This window comes from Polypterus senegalus, chromosome 1 (assembly GCF_016835505.1).
Source record: "Polypterus senegalus isolate Bchr_013 chromosome 1, ASM1683550v1, whole genome shotgun sequence".
In the NCBI taxonomy this organism is placed as follows: Eukaryota; Metazoa; Chordata; class Cladistia; order Polypteriformes; family Polypteridae; genus Polypterus; species Polypterus senegalus.
Window position 1 is genome coordinate 148448821 of NC_053154.1, and position 19243 is coordinate 148468063.

The following is a 19243-nucleotide window of genomic DNA, read 5'->3' on the forward strand; positions in this document are numbered from 1 at the left end:
AATTTTTCTCTCATTTGATTTTACTAATTATAGAACATAAAAAATGTAATTACACAGCATTCAATGTCAAGCATAGTCTGATTTTTTATAATAAACATGTATCTATACAGTCAAGTTCCGTAAGTATTTGAACAGTGGCACAATTTTCATAATTTTAGCCTTGTAATTCACCACAATTGATTTGAAACAAACCAATCAAGATTTGATTGAAGTATAGACTATCAACTTTAATTTAAGGGGTTTAACAAAACTGCTGTATGAGCTATTTAGAAAAGAAACATTTTTATACATGGTCACCCTATTTTCAGGTGCTCAAAAATATTTGGACAAACTAACATAATCATAAATATAATGATCATTTTCAATATTTGGTTGAAAATCATTTACAGTCAATGACTGCCTGAAGTCTAGAACCTACGGTCTTGTGCAAGTTCTGGGTTTCCACCTTAATGATGGTTTGCCAGGCCCTTACTACAGCAGTCTTTAGTTGTTGCTTCTTTGTTGGACTTCCTGCCATTAGTTTTGTCTTCAACTGATGAAATGCATGTCCAGTTGGATTGAGATTAGTTAATTGACCTGGCCATTGAAGAATATTCCATTACTTTGTATTGAAAAGCACTTGATTTGTTTTCACAGTATGTTTTGTGTCACCCTTTAGCGCATTGTCCATCTGTACTGTGAAGCATTGTCCTATCAGTCGGCTATTCAAAATTTGGCTTACTTTGAGCAGCTAGTATAGTTCAATACACTTCAGAAATCATCCTGCTACATCTGTCAGCAGTCATATCATCAATAAACACTACTTATTGACTTCCATACAAAGCAATGCATGATCATGTTCTAAAACTGCCTCCACCATGTTTCACAGATGATGTGGTATTCATCAGAACAGGAGCCATTTTGTCTCTAGTCCATACTCTTCTCTTTCCAGCATTCTGGTGTATATTGATCTTAGTTTCCTTTGTCCAAAGAAAATTGTTCCACAACTGGACAGGCTTTTAAAGATGTTTTCTGTCAAAGTCTAATCTGTCCTTCCTATGCTTGACGTTTACCAGTGGTTTGCTTATTATGGTAAACCTAATGTCTTTACTTTCATTAAGTCTTCTCTTGATTGCAGACTTTAGCAATGATAGGTCTACCTTATGGAGAGTGCTGTTGGTTTGGCAAAATGTTGTGAAGGGGTTCTTCTTCACCAAGGACAGAATTCTGCAATTATTCTGCACAGTTGTCTTCTGAGGTTTTTCAGACCTTCAGGTGTTGCCAAGTTCACCAGTGTGTTCCTTCTTTTGAAGAATGTACCAGATGGTTGATTTCGCTACTCATTGTGTTTCTGCTATGTTCCTAAAGGGTTTGTTTTATTTTCTCAGCCTAATGATGGACTTTCATGGACAACTCTAGAGAGTTCACAGTGACAGATTCCAAATACTAATTCCATATTTGGAATCAGTTGGAATCAGTTCCAGACCTTCTTTCTACTTAATAGTTAATGAAATAATGAAAGAACTGCTCTCACCTGGCTGTGGAACAGCTTATCAGTCAAACATTCATACACTTTCGAGTTCCTGAAAATTGGGAGGGTTTGGATTATACATATAAATGTCTATCATTTCTAAACAGCTCATATAATATTTTGGTAAACCCTGTAAATTAAAGCTGAAAATCAACTTCAACAACACAATAATTGCTTTATTTCAAATGCATTATGGTGGCATACAGAGCCAAAAAAACTTATGGGCCAGACTATATATGAAAAGCATATAAAGTATGGGAGTATGTGAATAGATGATTCTTCTTATAGAGTTGGTCTGTACACAGTTTCGGTAGGATAAGTTCTAGCTCCACAAAATCCTGTAACAGCAAACTCTTACAAAAAATAAAAAAACTAACCAATAAATAAATATACTCTTTAATGAATTTGTAATTAAATCTTTAAAAAGTTTTCAAGTAATCAATTGTGTATTTGCAATTCTTGGCTATGGTAGTTCATACACTGCTCAAAAAAAATAAGGAACACTTAATCATCACAGTCTAAAACCAAGCAAGGTAAGCTTCAGGAATATCAATCTGTTCAGTTAGGAAACATAAGCGATTGTGAATCAACTTCACCTGCTTTGGTGCAAATGAAACCGACAGCAGATCCACTGGAGAGGCAACAGGAAAAAGGGAATGGTTTTACAGTTAATGGCCATAGACAATTGTCCTCTTCTTATCCTTCCTGATGATTCTTCTCTATTTTTGTGTTTTGCTAGTGTCCTTGTCACTACTGGCAGTATGAGGTAGTATCTGAAGCTGATTCAGGTTGCACAGGTAATCCAGCTCCTCTAGGATGGCACTTCCAAATGTGCAATCGCAAGGAGGTTTGCTGTGTCTCCCAGCACAGTCTCAATAGCATGGAGGATATACCAAGAGATGGGAGATTACACAAGGAATGCTGGACAGGGCCGTAGAAGGGCATCAACCCAGCAGCAGGACCGGTATCTGCTACTTTGTGCAAGGAGGAACAGGTGGAACACTGCCAGAGCCCTACAAAATGACCTCCAGATGGCTACTGGTGTGCATGTTTCTGACTAGACTGTTAGAAATAGACTCCATGAGGGTGGCATGAAGACCTGACACCCTCTAGTGGGACCCGTGCTCACAACCCATCACACCATGCAGCTTGATTCGCATTCAGCAAAGAACACCAGAATTGACAGCTCTGCCACTGGCACCCCATTCTCTACACAGATAAGAGCTGGTTCACACACATGTGCACATGTGACAGACATGAAAAGAGTCTGGCGATGCTGTGGTGAATATTATGCAGCCTACAATATCATCCAGCATGACCTTTTTTGTAGTGAGTCAGTGAAGGTCTGGGGAGACTTATCCTTAGTGGGTCGCACAGACCACTACGTGCTAGGCAACTATAACCTGAGTTCTGTTAGGTACCAATATGAAATCTTCAGAGCCATTATCAGACTTTATGCTGGTTCAGTGGGCCCTGTATTCCTCCTGTTGCAGGACAATGCCTGGCCTCATGTGGTCATATTGTGTAAGCAGTTCCTGGATGACAAAGGCACTGATACCACTGACATTCCCACATGTTCCTCAGAACAGAATCCCATTGAGAACCTCTGGAATGTTATGTATCAGTGCATCAGACACCACCAACTAGCGTCACAGACTGTCCAGGAGCTCCCTGATGCCCCGGTCCAGGTATTGGAGGAGATGTCTCAGGATACCATCTGCTGTCTCATCAAGAGGATGCCCAGACATTGTGAGGAGCCCATACACACTACAGAGTCACATGTTGAGTTGCCATGATGAAATTCCAGCAATTCGATTCAGTCTGTGATTCAAGTTGTTGACTTTGATTTTCAGTGCGATGTTGAATCTAGCCCTCAATGGGTTGCTGATTTTGGTTTCCATTCACCGTTGTTACATCATTTGTTCTCAATGAATTACACAGCATTACTCAGTAAAGATTTTCCACTTGCATATTTCATTAATAGAAATCTGATGTGTGGTTTAAATGTTCTCTCAATTTTATGAGCAGTGTATATTTCTTAATATCTTTATAGATTTTTGCTCCTAAAAAGAAAAAAAAAAAAACTGCGTCTGGCCCACATGCAGTAAAATCACTTTGAATCAGTTTACTGAATATTTAAAAAAATACATCTATTTAGCCATTGTGTGTGTGGCCATTTAAAGATTTACTTAAGATACACAATTTAATATGTTACCATATCCGGATATTCTATGAAAATGAATGTTAAAATTTCCTGATCTTAACGCATCAAAGACAAAGTCAACGTTCAAAGCTAAATTCAGCTTATAATAATATTAGGTCCTTAGAATACAAAACTGACTATATTAGTATGCTTTCCCAAATTTCCTTTCCTTCTTCCCTAGTGAAAACCTACCCTACTATTTCCTTCTAGACAGATTATTGATACATGAAGTCTGCTCTCATTGGTGTGGCTTTTTATCAGAAAAAGGTATATTGCTTGATTCTTACTTGCTGCATTTCACATAGACTTTTTTCAAAGGCCAATCTGGTACACTGTGATCTTTGTATGATATACAGTAATCCCTCCTCGATCGCGGGGGTTGCATTCCAGAACCCCCCGCAATAGACGAAAATCCGCGAAGTAGAAACCATATGTTTGTGTTGTTATTTTTATATATTTTAAGCCCTTATAAACTCTCCCACACTGTTAACATTATTAGAGCCCTCTAGACATGAAATAACACCCTTTAGTCAAAAGTTTAAACTGTCCTCCATGACAAGACAGAGATGACAGTTCTTTCTCACAATTAAAAGAATGCAAATAGATCTTCTCTTCAGGAGCAGAGGATTTCAGAGGGAGAGAGAGAGAGAGAGAGTGCTTGCAAAGAAAAGCAAACAATCAAAAAATCAATACTTGTGCTTTTAAGTTTGCCGTGGCATTTTTTAGAGGAGCATTAGTATCTTCTAAGCAAACAGCCTCTGTGCAAACAGCCCCTCTGCTCACATCTCCTCCGTCAGGCGCAGAGAACGTCAGAGAGAGAGAGCGAGATTAAAGCAACAATCAAAAAATCAATACGTGTGCTTTTGTGCTTTTAAATATGCCGAGCACCGCAATAAAGCGGCATTTTTTTAGAGGAGCATCAGTATCTTTTAAGCAAACAGCCTCTGTGCAAACAGCCCCTCCATCAGGCACAGAGAATGTCAGAGAGGGTGAGAGAGAGGCAGAGACAAGCAAACAATCAAGCTCCGCGCGGGATGCATATCTTATAGCATTGAGGAGTTTTAGTTAATATGTAATACATGCTCTGATTGGGTAGCTTCTAAGCCATCCGCCAATAGCGTCCCTTGTATGAAATCAACAGGGCAAACAAACTGAGGAAGCGTGTAGCATAAATTAAAAGACCCACTGTCTGCGGAAATCCGCAAACCAGCGAAAAATCTGTGATATATATTTAGATGTGCATACATTTAAAATCCGCGATAGAGTGAAACCGCGAAAGTCGAAGCACGATATAGCGAGGGATTACTGTAATGGCAAATAATTCAGTGCCAATTTACTTGTCATTTAACCATGAATGCAGTTGAAAGTCCTTTAGAGATGGCAACTTTTTGATGTAAGTTCTGAAACAATTCAAGCCTTACTGTGTCATCAAATCCTGAGATATATGCCCAATGTCCTGGAAATGGATCATGGTTAGTATGGGTCCCAGCTGTTGAAGGAAGAGTTGGTGTCATGACAGACTGTAGTGGTATGAGAATTTGACTAAAGGCAGGCTCCTCAACCAGCTTCTTAAGTTGTTTGAAATGAATGCTCATACTCAGGGTTGTACTGCTACTATCCACCTACAAATAAAAACATTTTAGAAGTTATTATGAAGGATCAAACAACAAATTGATTTTAATGATAGGAGAAAATTATGTTGAATTAGTATTGCCACATGTACAGAATACAGAGAAATCTTTGCTTTTATGCGTGGCCAACAATGCAACACATTTCACTTTCTGGTGCCATTATAAACAAGAATGTATTAAAATAGACTTAATTTTATCCTTTAGAAAACAAGAATTAGCCTTCCTGATGCACTTCTTACCCTTATTTTCAGTACATAAGGTAGAGTAAATGTGGACAATATTAAAAAAAGCTTTAGTTTGTAATACATAAGCATCTGTAAAGCCTTCAGCATTTAACATGAATTACGACTGCTGCCTTTCTCAGTTTCCAGCTCATGCCTATATTGCCATTTAGCAACTTTAATTAGCTTCCTGATCTTGTACATGCATTTTGTTAATGATTCCATACAGCCTGTATTACTGTGAGCCTTCACAAAAATATGGATGTTACCAATTATCCAATGTTTCTAATAAATCAATATTACCAATTGAATGTCATGTATCATATACATTTGTAAAATATATCCAGTATAACAAAATTCAAGCATACTATAAATGATGTTTGGAAAAGGTGACGGGAGATGTTGAGGTCGATAGACCTGACAGAACTTAATTTTGCAAAGTCATTACACGCTTTAATTAATAATAATAGTGATCTGTAGAAATACATATAGACATCGTTTACATCAACTGTGCAACACACGGGCACTAACATGAAAGTTATGCTTTCATGGAAACAAGATAATGATTTACAACATTTTCATAATAAATCAAAAAACACAACTCCAGTACAATATCATGTGAATTTGTATTTTTAGAAATCTGCTATTTTCCCAAAGAACTGACTGCCACTACTCAACAAGTCATTTGCAGAACCAAAAATATAATAAACGTGTTATAAATATTTAGGTATAAATTGCAGAAAAACAAAGTAAAACTGCTAGGTCCCCTACAGTATTGCCAAAAAACATTTTGTATAAACATCTGTCCAAGCTGATCCTGTTAAGACCAGTGCTACAGATACTAAAAAATTAAACTTGTATGAAGTGACTTCTAGCGGCCGCAGATTTGCTAGTATTTTACTGTTAGGTTTGTTACTGGCTTCTGTGTAAGTATTGATGCTTAGATTGTCCATATTATTTTCTGCCTTTTCTTTTTTTCAAATTAATTATATGTATGTGTCTGATGTTGACTCCTCCTTGCATCTGATGCTTCGCAAATAAGTCTCCCATAACCATAAAGAAAGAAACGGATTAAGCATGTTTCAAAATCAATAAATAATATTATTTACATATTAAAAAATAAGAAAAAGAAAAATAACTCTGCCTTGACACTATCATGCAAGTGCATGGTCTTGGCATTTACAGTACATGTTTTTAAGATTATCTAAAATGATAGCTTTCTGCCCCTCATGAGTTTTTAAGTATCAACCAACCAGCCCATATTTGTAATCACTTTTAATAAAATCATTGAAAACAAGCATTTCTACCATTTTTCTCCAGTAGGGGTGTGGCTGCACATTACCTCCATTTCCAATGCCAATCATTTCCTGTTTTTTTAAAAGCAAGTAAGTGTGCATTCCCCTCACCCAATGAACAACATTTTCAAATAATTGTTTCCAAAATGACAAACAAAAAAGAGACGAGGAAAAAATTTCTTTTAAATAGTATAAATTTTCAAAGAATGAATTATGTTTACATCCTTTGCTAAAATATCCAATTAATCTAAGGAGCGCTGTACAATGGCTGACCCTGCACTCTGACCCCCAAAGGTCATGCAAAGAGACAGTTTCAACTCAGGGATTAATATATTATACCAGATACCAAAATGAAGCACTGCTTGGGTAGCACCATGATTGTAATGGAATGTGCTGCCACCTTAAGAAGCCATTGTCTTGTATTCTCCCACAAGCAATCATTGTCTGTATGGATTCTATGCCCTGTGCTAGCATGCAAACGGTTGCTCCATTGATAATCTAACCTTGTGGTAGGGGCTGTTTCTTGCTTAGCACTCAGGGCTGCAAGGATATTATGATCCAGGGTACAACAAACCTTAACTGCATTAAGTAGGGTTATATTGAAAGCAATACTTGCCAATACAAAATATATATATTTTATATATATATATATATATATATATATATATATATATATATATATATATATATATATATATATATATATATATATACTAAAATACCGTGCTTACTGCAGCGGAAGTACTGCATTAAAATTTTTATTAAGAAGAAAATTAAACCTTTTTAAACTGAGGGAAAATATACCAATAACAATCTGTTAAGGTTCTCTTTGTATACCACATTGTGAGTTCGGCCCTCTGGTTGTAATATGACCAAGCTGTGCGCTGAGCTTACTCTTGAGCATGTAATGTACAGTTGGCCATGTGAACAGTAATCTTGTTTCAAATCTCACAGCTTGGATTGCTGCTGTCATAATCGGTTTGAGTTTCATGGTTTGTTTCAATTACGACAGTATTTGCAGGATTTGTTGTGTTGCAGTGACATTCGGCATCTGTCAAGCGTTGTAAGCACACAACCAGATTCATCGATAAAATCACATCCAGCTTTTGAGAGTTTAAACATTCATAAACAAAGTGTCCACTACTGTCACCTGTGAATCTAAGATGTTTAAGAGGCATTGGCGGTTGTCGAAAGGTGTAAAATATTTGGCCATTTCGGTACACTTGAAAGCGACAACCGAACAATTCAGCGTCAGCCATCAACTCATATGCAGAACCATAGGTGAAGGGCTTAAGCATTTCACTCTTCTAGTGCTCCTGTGTAGTATAATTATCTCCTGTACTGTCATCAGTCCACACCTTGAACCTGTCCCAGTCATTCAATACATAAGACGCAATGTTCCTCCGGATATCAAGAGTGAGCCTGATATGGCCGTGCAATATGTAACAAAGAGAATGGAAAAGGCAGGTGCCATCTCCGGGCATGGAAACCACTCAGTAAGTGACAGTTCTTTGATCGATGGCGATTACCTCGATAGACATGGTAATGGGGGTTGGAATGATAAAGGAAATAAGTACCTGAACAATGTAAAGTAAGTCTAAAATACCTAGACAATAACTATAATTGTAATAAACAAACAATAAAACAGCGGAGAAGCCGTGGATTAAACAAAAAGGCTGTAGTTATTAGTAGGGAGACGTAAATCCTGTGGCGAAGCAAGGAAGGGAATGTAGAGACCGGAGCGATGGACGGTCTTATATAGCCAGGCAGCCAACAACGTGGGAGGCATTGGAATGGGGGACCCAAAGCCACCTCACACATATGTACGTAAGTAGGATTCAGTTAGTGTTGGGAACCCGCATAGCAAATTTCTTGAAGATGGGCCCATAAGTAACAAAGACTGTTGAAAAGTTCAATATGGCGGCCGACAGTGGCATCATACCACCGTAATAAGTACGTACATTGGTTTCGGTTAGTGCAGGGAAGCCGCCCACCAAATTTCGAGAAGATGGGGCCATAAATAAGAAAGTTCAACATGGTGGACATTGTTGACCGTTATGACCATTACGCGTAGAATTTCGAAATGAAACCTGCTAAACTTTTGTAAGTAAGCTGTAAGGAATGAGCCTGCCAAACTTCAGCCTTCTACCTACATGGGAAGTTGGAGAATTAGTGACGTTGGACAGTTCAATATGGCGGCTGACAGTGGCGTCATACCACTGAAATAAGTACATACATTAGTTTCGGTTAGCTCAGGGAAGCCACCTACCAAATTTCATGAAGATGGGGCCGTAAATAAGAAAGTTCAACATGGCGGACGTTGTTGACCATTACGTGTAGAATTTCGAAATGAAACCTGCTTAACTTTTGTAAGTAAGCTGTGAGGAATGAGCCTGCCAAATTTTAGCCTTCTTCCTACACGGGAAGCTGGAGAATTAGTGACGTTGGAAAGTTCAATATGGCGGCTGACAGTGGTGTCATACCAACAAAATAAGTACATATATCAGTTTCCGTTAAAAGTTTAATATGGCGGCCAACAGTGGCATCATACCACCGAAATAAGTACCAAATTTCAGCCTTCTACCTACACAGGAAGTTGGAGAATTAGTGATGTTGGAAAGTTCAATATGGGGCTGACAGTGGCGTCATACCACTGAAATAAGTATGTACATTGGTTTCGGTTAGTGCAGGGAAGCCGCCTACCAAATTTCGTGAAGATGGGGTCAGCCTTCTACCTACACGGGAAGTTGGAAAATTGGCGACGTTAGAAAGTTCAATATGGCGGCCAACAGTGGCGTCATACCATCGAAATAAGTAAGTACATCGGTTTCGGTTAGCGCAAGGAAGCCACCTACCAAATTTCGTGAAGATGGGGCCATAAATAAGAAAGTTGAACATGGTGGACGTTGTCGACCGTTATTGACTGTTATGACCGTTACGTGTAGAATTTGTAAATGAATCCTGCTTAACTTTTGTAAGTAAGCTGTAAGGAATAAGCCTGCAAAATTTCAGCCTTCTACCTACACGGGAAGTTGGAGAATTAGTGATGAGTCAGTGAGTCAGTCAGTGAGGGCTTTGCCTTTTATTATAATAGATATATATGTGGCATGGTGGTGTAGTGGTAGCGCTGCTGCCTTGCAGTTGGGAGACCTGGGTTCGCTTCCCAGGTCCTCTCTGCATGGAGTTTGCATGTTCTCCCCGTGTCTGCGTGGGTTTCCTCCCACAGTCCAAAGACATGCAGGTTAGGTGCATTGGCAATTCTAAATTGTCCCTAGTGGGTGGGTGCATGTGTGTATGCCCTGCGGTGGGCTGGTGCCCTGCCCGGGGCTTGTTTCCTGCCTTGTGCCCTGTGTTGATTGGGATTGCCCAAATCAAATCATATCATAATTATGACTGCATTCATTTGACCTTGTCCTGTAATGCCTGGCGTTCCACCAGTTGGCGCATTAGGCGCAGTGATACATTGACTTGATTTTGCGGAGCCCGGGTTACTCTCTGTTACTACTCTGCTACTGCTCTGAACCCATCTGCAACAATGAGTGGGGCAAAGAAAAGAAAAGTCGACAGTGAGTGCCGAGTGTTTAATAAGGAATGGACAACTAAATACTTTTTCACTGAAGTCCGGTCAAAGGCTGTGTCTTATTTCTCATTTTTGAAGCTACTTAAGAAAGCTGACAATTTTCCTGAGCTGAGTGACACAGATTGGCTTTGTGATTTAGCTTTTGCTGTGGACATACTGAAACACATAAATGAGCTGAATGTGAAGCTACAAGGGAAAGACCAGTTTGTGCATGAAATGTACACAAACGTCAGAGCCTTCAAAACCAAGCTAGCTTTATTCTCAAAGCAAATGTCAAACAACTCATTCGTTCATTTCCCCACACTGGCTACACTGAAAGAGGCCTCTTGACTTGTGAAAAAATACAAGAAATCACTGGACGACCTGCATGGAGAATTCTACCGTCGGTTCTCTGATTTTGGAAAAAAGTCACTTCAGCTGGTGTCATGTCCCTTCACACAGGACCCTGAAACGGCTCCAGGAGTTGCAGTTGGAACTGATTGATCTCCAATGTGACACCGTCTTAAAGGAGAAGTTCAGCTTTCTTAAACTGGTTGAGCTTTATGCTTCATTAAGCGCAGTCAAATTTCCAAAGATCCAGAAGATGGCACAGAGGATGCTGGTGTTGTTTGGCTCTACGTATGTGTGTGAACAGACTTTTAGTGTGATGAACACCAACAAAACACCCCACAGATCCCAGCTGAGCGATGAACACCTCAGATCTGTTCTGAGAATTGCCACAACAAAACTAACACCAGACTTCGATGCACTGTCAAAAAAGGGTGATCAACAACACTATTCCCACTAAAAGTGAATGTAAATATTAACACTGTAATGCCTTTTTTATGTTTATGTTTGATATGTATGCATCTAGTGCTGGCCCGGCCCGTCTGTCAAATTTTAAAAGTCAATGTGGCCCCTGAGCCAAAAGGTTTGTCCACCTCTGGGCTAGATTATCAGGTTATTCAGGTTCAGGTTCACAAACAATGGATTTAACCGATTAATTTTAGAGATGTTAGAATTTCTGGTCTAACAAGGGAATCCAAAAGTTTTATACTGTATATTGCTGATATTACAATTTCTAAAGTCAGATTTACCCAAAAAAAAATCAAGCTCTCCCCATTCCAAATTATGGAATTGTCGTAGGGAATGTCTTTTTGTGAGTAGGGCTGAACACCTCTTAATGCTTCATTCTACACTGCAATATTAAAAGTTGAAAACCACCTGAACAATGAAACAAAATTAATTGAAAACAATACACACAAAACAACAAACAAAACACATGAGTTAAATATTGGTTGTGAAATTAAAGAAAGCATTATCCACTCCACTAATTCTATTACCTGTTTGTTGCAGAGCTCCAACAGCTTATCAGTTAATCGGTTAGCATCACCAATAAACTTCTCCAAGGAGTTTTTCAGATCAGCAGCTTTTCTCAGAATTTCTTTGCATCTGCTAACTCGAGTTGGATAAGATGACTAAAGGATATAATGATTATTAAAGAGTTTTACTACATGATACTTTATGTATTTTGCACTACAAGGCATTAAATGAATGTTACACAAGGTGTACCACTGTGCCTGATTTAACAAGGATAACAATTAAAACATTATATTTGTTAATTTAATATGATAGATTATAAGGAGAACAGCATAATAAAAAACACTAGTTCAGAGATTTGATAGACTTGTTGTTATAAATAACAAAGGAGGGCAGATAAACTTATATAGCCTTTAAACTCTTAAGAATTAACTTTAATTTTTTACCGAAAATAAAAGGCAAACCTAATGAGTTAAGTATATAAAAATTGCAGTAAATACAATAAACTACAAAAAATTAAATTATGACTGACCGTTTTTTTTTTAACATATCATTAAATACGTTGAAGAATAAATATTTCAATATGTCATATCTTGGCTAATTTGTGTAGCAACGTTTCCTTTAAATTGTCTGACTAGTAGCTGCCATCTTAAAGGGCATTATAGGCTTATAAGGTCATTATTGCCACATGTAAACAGTATGCTGAAACTGTTATTTGCTTGTGATAATGAACATGCAACATATCGTATTAATATGAAATTTAAAAACAGGGATGCTTATACAGTTCTTCCTATCTATCTCACAGCACATAAACAGAGCAGAAGACAACCTGTGATTCACAGGTACTGAACTCGTCTTTAGTTGGTAGCCATCAACACACTTTACAAACTATATTGTGCCCAAATGACTTCTTCCTTACTGAGCAGTTAACTACTTAATAGGAGCCTATGTACAGTACATAATATAGTGAACATTAACTACATACTCTACGTTAGTAACCAACATAACTTTAATCTTCCACTAAATGTTTAATTTTAAAACCATCAAGTTAGTAATCAGACATTTCAATTGCACTGTGTATTATGGTTAGATGTTTATGTCACAAAACATTCAACAGCTATAGTGAGCTATGCATTAGTGTGCTCCCCTTGACTTTTTCGTATACTGAGGTAGAGGAAAAGGTCATCAGAACCACTTCCAGTTGCACAATATTTCTCAAAAATCATATCTCTTTGTTTCTCATCATAACTAATTGATAATATTGATACACAAATTTATCTCTATTTATAATCAAACTTCATATTAAAATGATATTTTTGGTGGAATTTTTTCATGATTACATATGCATTACCTAGATTACGTGTAAAGTAAAAAGAGTTATAGTCACCTAAAAACAGAAAAACTGTTAGTATAATATTTGTTGCAATAATTTGTTATAGTTTAAACTGCACTTAGCTGCATTTAATTATGATAATGATAGCGGAAATAAAAAAAAATCATAACATTAAATGTATTACCAGGAACATGACGGGGATGTAGCAGCTTATTTTTCCCATTACATCTTTATATTTTCATGGCATGTTCAATCTTTACACATTACTGTTAAACTGATGATGTATAAATTAAAATAAAATTAGTAATAGTTATTGAAAGAGTATGCATTATACTGCATTGAATATGGCTTTTAATATTATGTACACATTTATATTTACATGATACCAAACATTTGGATGGTTGTTTAAATAAAATGCTTTTTCCGGCTGGGAATTTTTTTTTTTTTTTATCAAATTTCATATCTTGTTTGCTTTTTATCATTATAAATACATATACAAAATTGGAATCCTCTATCAGCAATTATAACCATAGTTTACTTGAAAATTCGCAAGAGCATTCAGTTAAAATACCACTTCCAGTGGAGATACTCCGATAACGAATAACTAAGCTGTGTAAATAGTAATAATAATTTGAGAATTTAGGTACAATAACAGTGTATTACAATTAATATCAAACAATCTTAGCTAACCAATTCTAATGATACTTTTATGTGACAGCTAAATCCATATTTAATTTTACTGTATTATGGCAAAACAGAAATTCAAATAAAATGTAAATCTAATCCTTTTTAGTTTCTTAAAAATTGGTGACAATTCTATAACTCTCTTCTGCTTTTCAACATAACCACAGAACAAGGTACTATACATCTCTCTTTGTTAAATACAACTGCTAAAACCCCTATCTGAAGAAGTATTTTTTTCACTATCGCATCAATTTATAACTGCAGATAATACTGAGTTGCTTCTGGACTGAAGTGATTAACCTAGGCATTTCTGAGAGGACGAATAAAGCCAGAAATCTAACACTTTGGAATAAACTGTTGCACAGCTGTCCAAATTGATTAAATTATTATTCTGCTTATATCCACAAACATGTAGTAGATATTACAAATAAGGTATAATCCCTGCGGAGGTTTATTTTTTTATTTTTTTCTTCTTTACACAAGTATGTAAATTGTCTCAAATCTAGTCAGCTCAGAGGCTTTCTCTAAGGGAAAAATCAGATTATTTTGCCACAAGGTATTATAATGCTACTAGGAAAACAGAGTAACAGCAGTAGTATCCAGAGTAAAAGAAAATGTGGTTAACACAATTAAAGTTTAGGCAATGAAACTGGGGTCTTCAGTACTGTTTTCGTCAACACATACTTCTGCTTTACAGAAAAATGGCAGAAATATTTGAACTTGAGTAAGCAATTGTGGATTTTTCTTTGCACCAGTATTTACAGCCACTTATTACAAATGTATTGTAATACAATTTTGTATCACAGGCTGAATTGTGAAAGACATGGGGTAAAGCATACCCAGTCTGTGTAATTGCTACAATGTTTGCACAAAGAGCAGATAATCACAGTAACCAAAACAGGCAAGGCTGGAGCATTCTCCATATTTTGAAGGGTTATGACACACTACAACTGAGATATGTTCAACTTTTTAGAGGAAACTAACTGAAGTAATAAAAAAAAAAAAGTATTCGAGGAATATATAGGTATGCTGTGTATATTGATGTAAGGGTCAAACCAAGCTCGTAAGAATAGCATTTTTACTCTTCCACTTTAATTGAAATTTGTATTATTTTTTCGATCCTCTTTCCCTATGGTTTTCTAGACAATATGATGATAGAATAAAGAAATCATATACAGAAGGTATATGTTACGAAAGGAACACAGTAATCAAACAAAAAGGTCTAACATCTAGTTGTATTCTAAATTACTTATAAGACAGTGAAGTACTAGGATGTTGTACTGTGTTAGCAATTAGGAAAGTAGTGAGAAGTCAAGCACAATGACACCTTGTATTGGCTAACAAAAAAGATTACAATATGCAAGCATTCGAGGCAACTTGGGTCCCTTCTTCAGGCAAGATGTAAGACAGGGAAGAAATCCATTAAGCTACAAGGTTGACATCAAGCTTGTAAGAATGGAATATGGCTAGAACAAAGTATGTGATCTCCTAAATCAATACCATTATACTTAAAAATTTTAAATTACCTCTACAACTTTGATTCAAATAACAAAATTTACAGCACTTTGGTATGTATAAAACTACTACAGATAATGACAATTTTTAATATTCAATCTGTAATTTTAAAATTCTGTTATTCTGTCTTGAACTGGATTATTAAAAATCAAGCAGCTTATGCACTTTTTGGAAATTGAATAAACATTATTTATTCTTACTTACATATACCATATAAAAACAGTTGCAAGTGACCACTATCAACAAAATAAATAATTTTCCAGACAGTAATCAGTAACAATGATACACAGAATTACCTTTGACACTGCAGTCATCATCCACATAGCCTGTTGAGGGTAGGCTAGAAACACCTTAGCAATTATCTCCATAAGCACTGTAAAGACTTCATCATGAGAGTGACATATTCGAGAAATCAGCTGGGAGAAGGCTGTCAGGAACTGGTAAGGAGCCAGATGGTTGGTGTGCTCTGAAATAACTCTATTTATCTTGCCAAGATCTGCCTTCATTTGCAAACGATCAGAGCGCCCAGCTGTTTCAAAACATAAAATATATTTTGGACATCAATGTATGTATAGAAATACAGCATTATTGTGATCAGCATAATGAAAATAAAACAAATTTGTGAAAACAGAATCTGCTTGTAAATCTTCTTTTAGCTATAAATAATCACAAGTATGAAACCCGAAAACTTTGTGCCTGTTGTCCACGAACGTTGTTGTGCAATTAGAGTACCTTTTGCTCCTCATTATTGCTTTAACTACAAATAAGAACTTGATGATATCATCTGACGCTTGCCTCTTTCTCTTACTGAATTCAGCTTTTGACTTCAACTACAATAAAAAGAAATGTTCCTTACACCAAAAAGGCTTAAATGATATTTGAAGATTTTTCATTTACTCCCCTCCTGGGATTGAGACCTTGGCTTGGTGTGGACTTATGTTCCCATTGATCCTTAGAGCAATGATATCTGAAGATATGTGCTCCTGTTAAGGTTACCCACGATAAAGTACTTTATGGAGAGGGCCCAGACAAGGCACATTCCACAATTGACCCTAATCAGTACTACATTTACATCAAAGAGAAAATCTCCTAAAATATGGAAATTGAGACCCACTCCTAAAATCAGGTGTAGATGTTTTGTTCAAATATAGCAAAGCAGGTTGCTATGACATACACAATATTAAAAAGGACTATGAGGGGGGAAAAAAGTAAGAAAACTAATTTTATGATTGCAGTCAAACTAAATCGATTCAATGGGATACATCATCCAAGAAAAACATAGTATAATACAAAAAGATCACTGTAGTATAGGGAATAAAATTACAAAAAAGCAATAAATTCATACACTATCCAAGCGAAAAAAATGTCTGCAGAAGTATTCACATATATTTTATAACAGGCAATGTAGAATGCTACTAATTAAACATGAAAAAACATACAAAAATAATAAGAACAAATCAATATATACTGAAAAAAACCTTTTTACATATACAAGACAAGTGACAATACAACACAAATTAGATACATTGTAAGAGGATGTAACAAGAATCAACTTTTTTTTTCAGACAACTGACATGAAATCACTCCAGATTCTGAGTTTTCATACAATAGTGCCCATTAGGCAAGGGAAAAAGAGAAGAGGTGACCCAGGATGCACAAGCTATGCATATCTGGGGAAGCTCCCCAAGAAACAGGTTCTTGGGATGTAAAAGTAACTTCTCAGGCAGAGAAGATGTCAGACAAATATTTTTAAAAAGTCAGTTTCTTCAAGGATATGCAGAATACAATAAATCATTCTAATTAAAATCCAGTACTAGTAAAAATTTCAGAAAATTTAAAACTGAATGAAAGAGCATAAAAGATCTACTGACCCTTTTCCCACTCATACACTTTTGCACCAAAATCTAGCCAAAGAGTAAGCATTCTTGGCATAGACTGGTAGATGTATTGGTTTCCAAACTGCAATGATCTACAAAGAGAAGCAAACATTTTTTTCACTTTTTTTATATATGTTTACTAATGCTTTCAGTAGCTGGTTAAGTCCAAAAGTCTATTAAAGCATTTCACATAGCAATTAGTGTATTCACATTATACTGACAAACCTCTGGAAAAAAGCTTGAAAAAAAAAATAAATTCCACAAAATCAGGACTAAAATAGCTTATTTACATTTGTTACTGTGTAGCTAACTTTTAATTAAATCCTGTTACTTGTCCTATCCAAGTAGAAATTACCTTGATTAGAGCAACTCTTTTATAAGTAATCGACTAACAGAAATCATTTGCTCAACTTGCCCCATGACAGTTATTTCTAGATATATACACTCAAGTTTTATTTAGCTCTTTCAGATAAAGTAAATACAAGATGCTTTAACTAATCAATGTTCATGGCATTGCAGAAAACATATATAACTTACTTTCCAAAAAAAAGGACAATGTAACGAATCAAATCCCCTTGTTTTTCCATTTTGTTTTCTGTAACCATAGGCATCAATTTATCATAATATTTTGCTAGGTAAAAATTACCATCTTCCCATTCCGGCAGCAAGTTTGTTACATCCTGTAATAAAAGAAAAAAGTCAGGATGAACTGTTTATCATAGCAAATAATTCTAGGCATTAACATACAATAGATATACTGCAAAGGACAAAATGTTTGTGAAGCTTAAATACAAACATAACAGTAAAACTCTGATCCTTTTTTGAAAGGAAACCACTTGATGATGCAGTACAACAAGAGGATAACATAGTCATAGAATGTCAAGATGTGTTACATGCAAGAATACAGCTTTCTCCTAGTCAAACAAAAATGTACTGTACATTCGGGAAACATGATCTCGTGCCATTTAATAAAACATGCAAATATTCTCACAAAAACATAACTAGCGAAACAATTAATGGAAAAACAGGGGTAAAAAGACTTCTACAATCTACATGATCATAATAGGCTTCCATTTATATATTATCTGCCTGATAAAGAATTAATGATAGCCAAAGATTTCAGAAATTGGTTTGTAACTCTTCCCAGCCTTGGGTACACCGAGAACTCTTTTCCGCAATCCTCCAAAACCTTATTGCTGGAGGCATAATTCACTTGCACAATCTTGTATCATAATAATTAGAAACTAATTGTGACAGCAATATTTACATTTTCCTGTCATATTTTGAGACATTTTCAAACTCTAGTAGAGGTGAAAGGTGCACTGGTTTAATACTGTGTTTAGCCATCATTCTTGACAACTACTTTTTCCCTTTCAGGCTCATTTTCCTCTTTGAACCTCATTTATATAAAAATTTTCAAATCCCAAACAAAAACGCTGACAGATAGGCCTCAATAATAATATTTAGTACAATTACTGTATATAACTTAATCACCAAATTGAAGTAAACTGGAGAACATTAGTAAGCTTTTGTTATAGGTATCATAGACATGAGGCCATAATGTGATTGTTAGATAATTTTCATTGAAAAAATTAAGTTTAAGCAGTAGGGACTCGTGCATGAGGACAATTTCATAAATTAGAAATGTATTTCTGGCATTACTATACTATGTTTTCTTATAACTGCTACAACAAGGTGTTCAAAAACAAATTAATGATTATCTTAATAAAATTAGCAGTTTCATTTTTGTTTTATGACATTATACATTACATTTGGCCGTTTACCTTGTATGCTTTCATTATTGCATTGCTTTCAAAATTGGCAGTTTCTTCCATGAAGCGGCCAACAAGCAGCATGGCTCTACCTTTAATCTGAATGCTTTTCATATCACTTGGTTCTTTATCATCAGGAAAACACTGTTGCACTCCTTTTTGAAGAACAATCAATGCTTGGTGGACATCACCCTTTCAAGAAAATAGCATTAATGAATGAGATCACATTTAATTTGGTAGCCTATAGCCAAAATGAAAAGACCCATTCCTCTACAGAAAAAAAAAAGATTATGCAAAAGTGTATTACTACTATTTAAACCCTC

The 19243-nt window shown here is 36.0% G+C and overlaps 1 protein-coding gene across 5 annotated transcripts in view; it reads right to left on the minus strand.

Moving 5' to 3' along the window:
* atr (ATR serine/threonine kinase) overlaps positions 1-19243 on the minus strand; it is a 108403-nt gene that overhangs the window by 15811 nt on the left and 73349 nt on the right. For all 5 annotated transcript variants that reach the window (XM_039760394.1, XM_039760389.1, XM_039760407.1 and 2 more), the window contains 6 exons: positions 18933-19112; positions 17686-17828; positions 17143-17240; positions 15568-15800; positions 11763-11897; positions 5135-5335 (listed from right to left, as the gene is read on the minus strand). In XM_039760394.1, coding sequence (XP_039616328.1) covers positions 5135-5335; positions 11763-11897; positions 15568-15800; positions 17143-17240; positions 17686-17828; positions 18933-19112 — 990 coding nt within the window. The remainder of the gene's footprint in view (positions 1-5134; positions 5336-11762; positions 11898-15567; positions 15801-17142; positions 17241-17685; positions 17829-18932; positions 19113-19243) is intronic.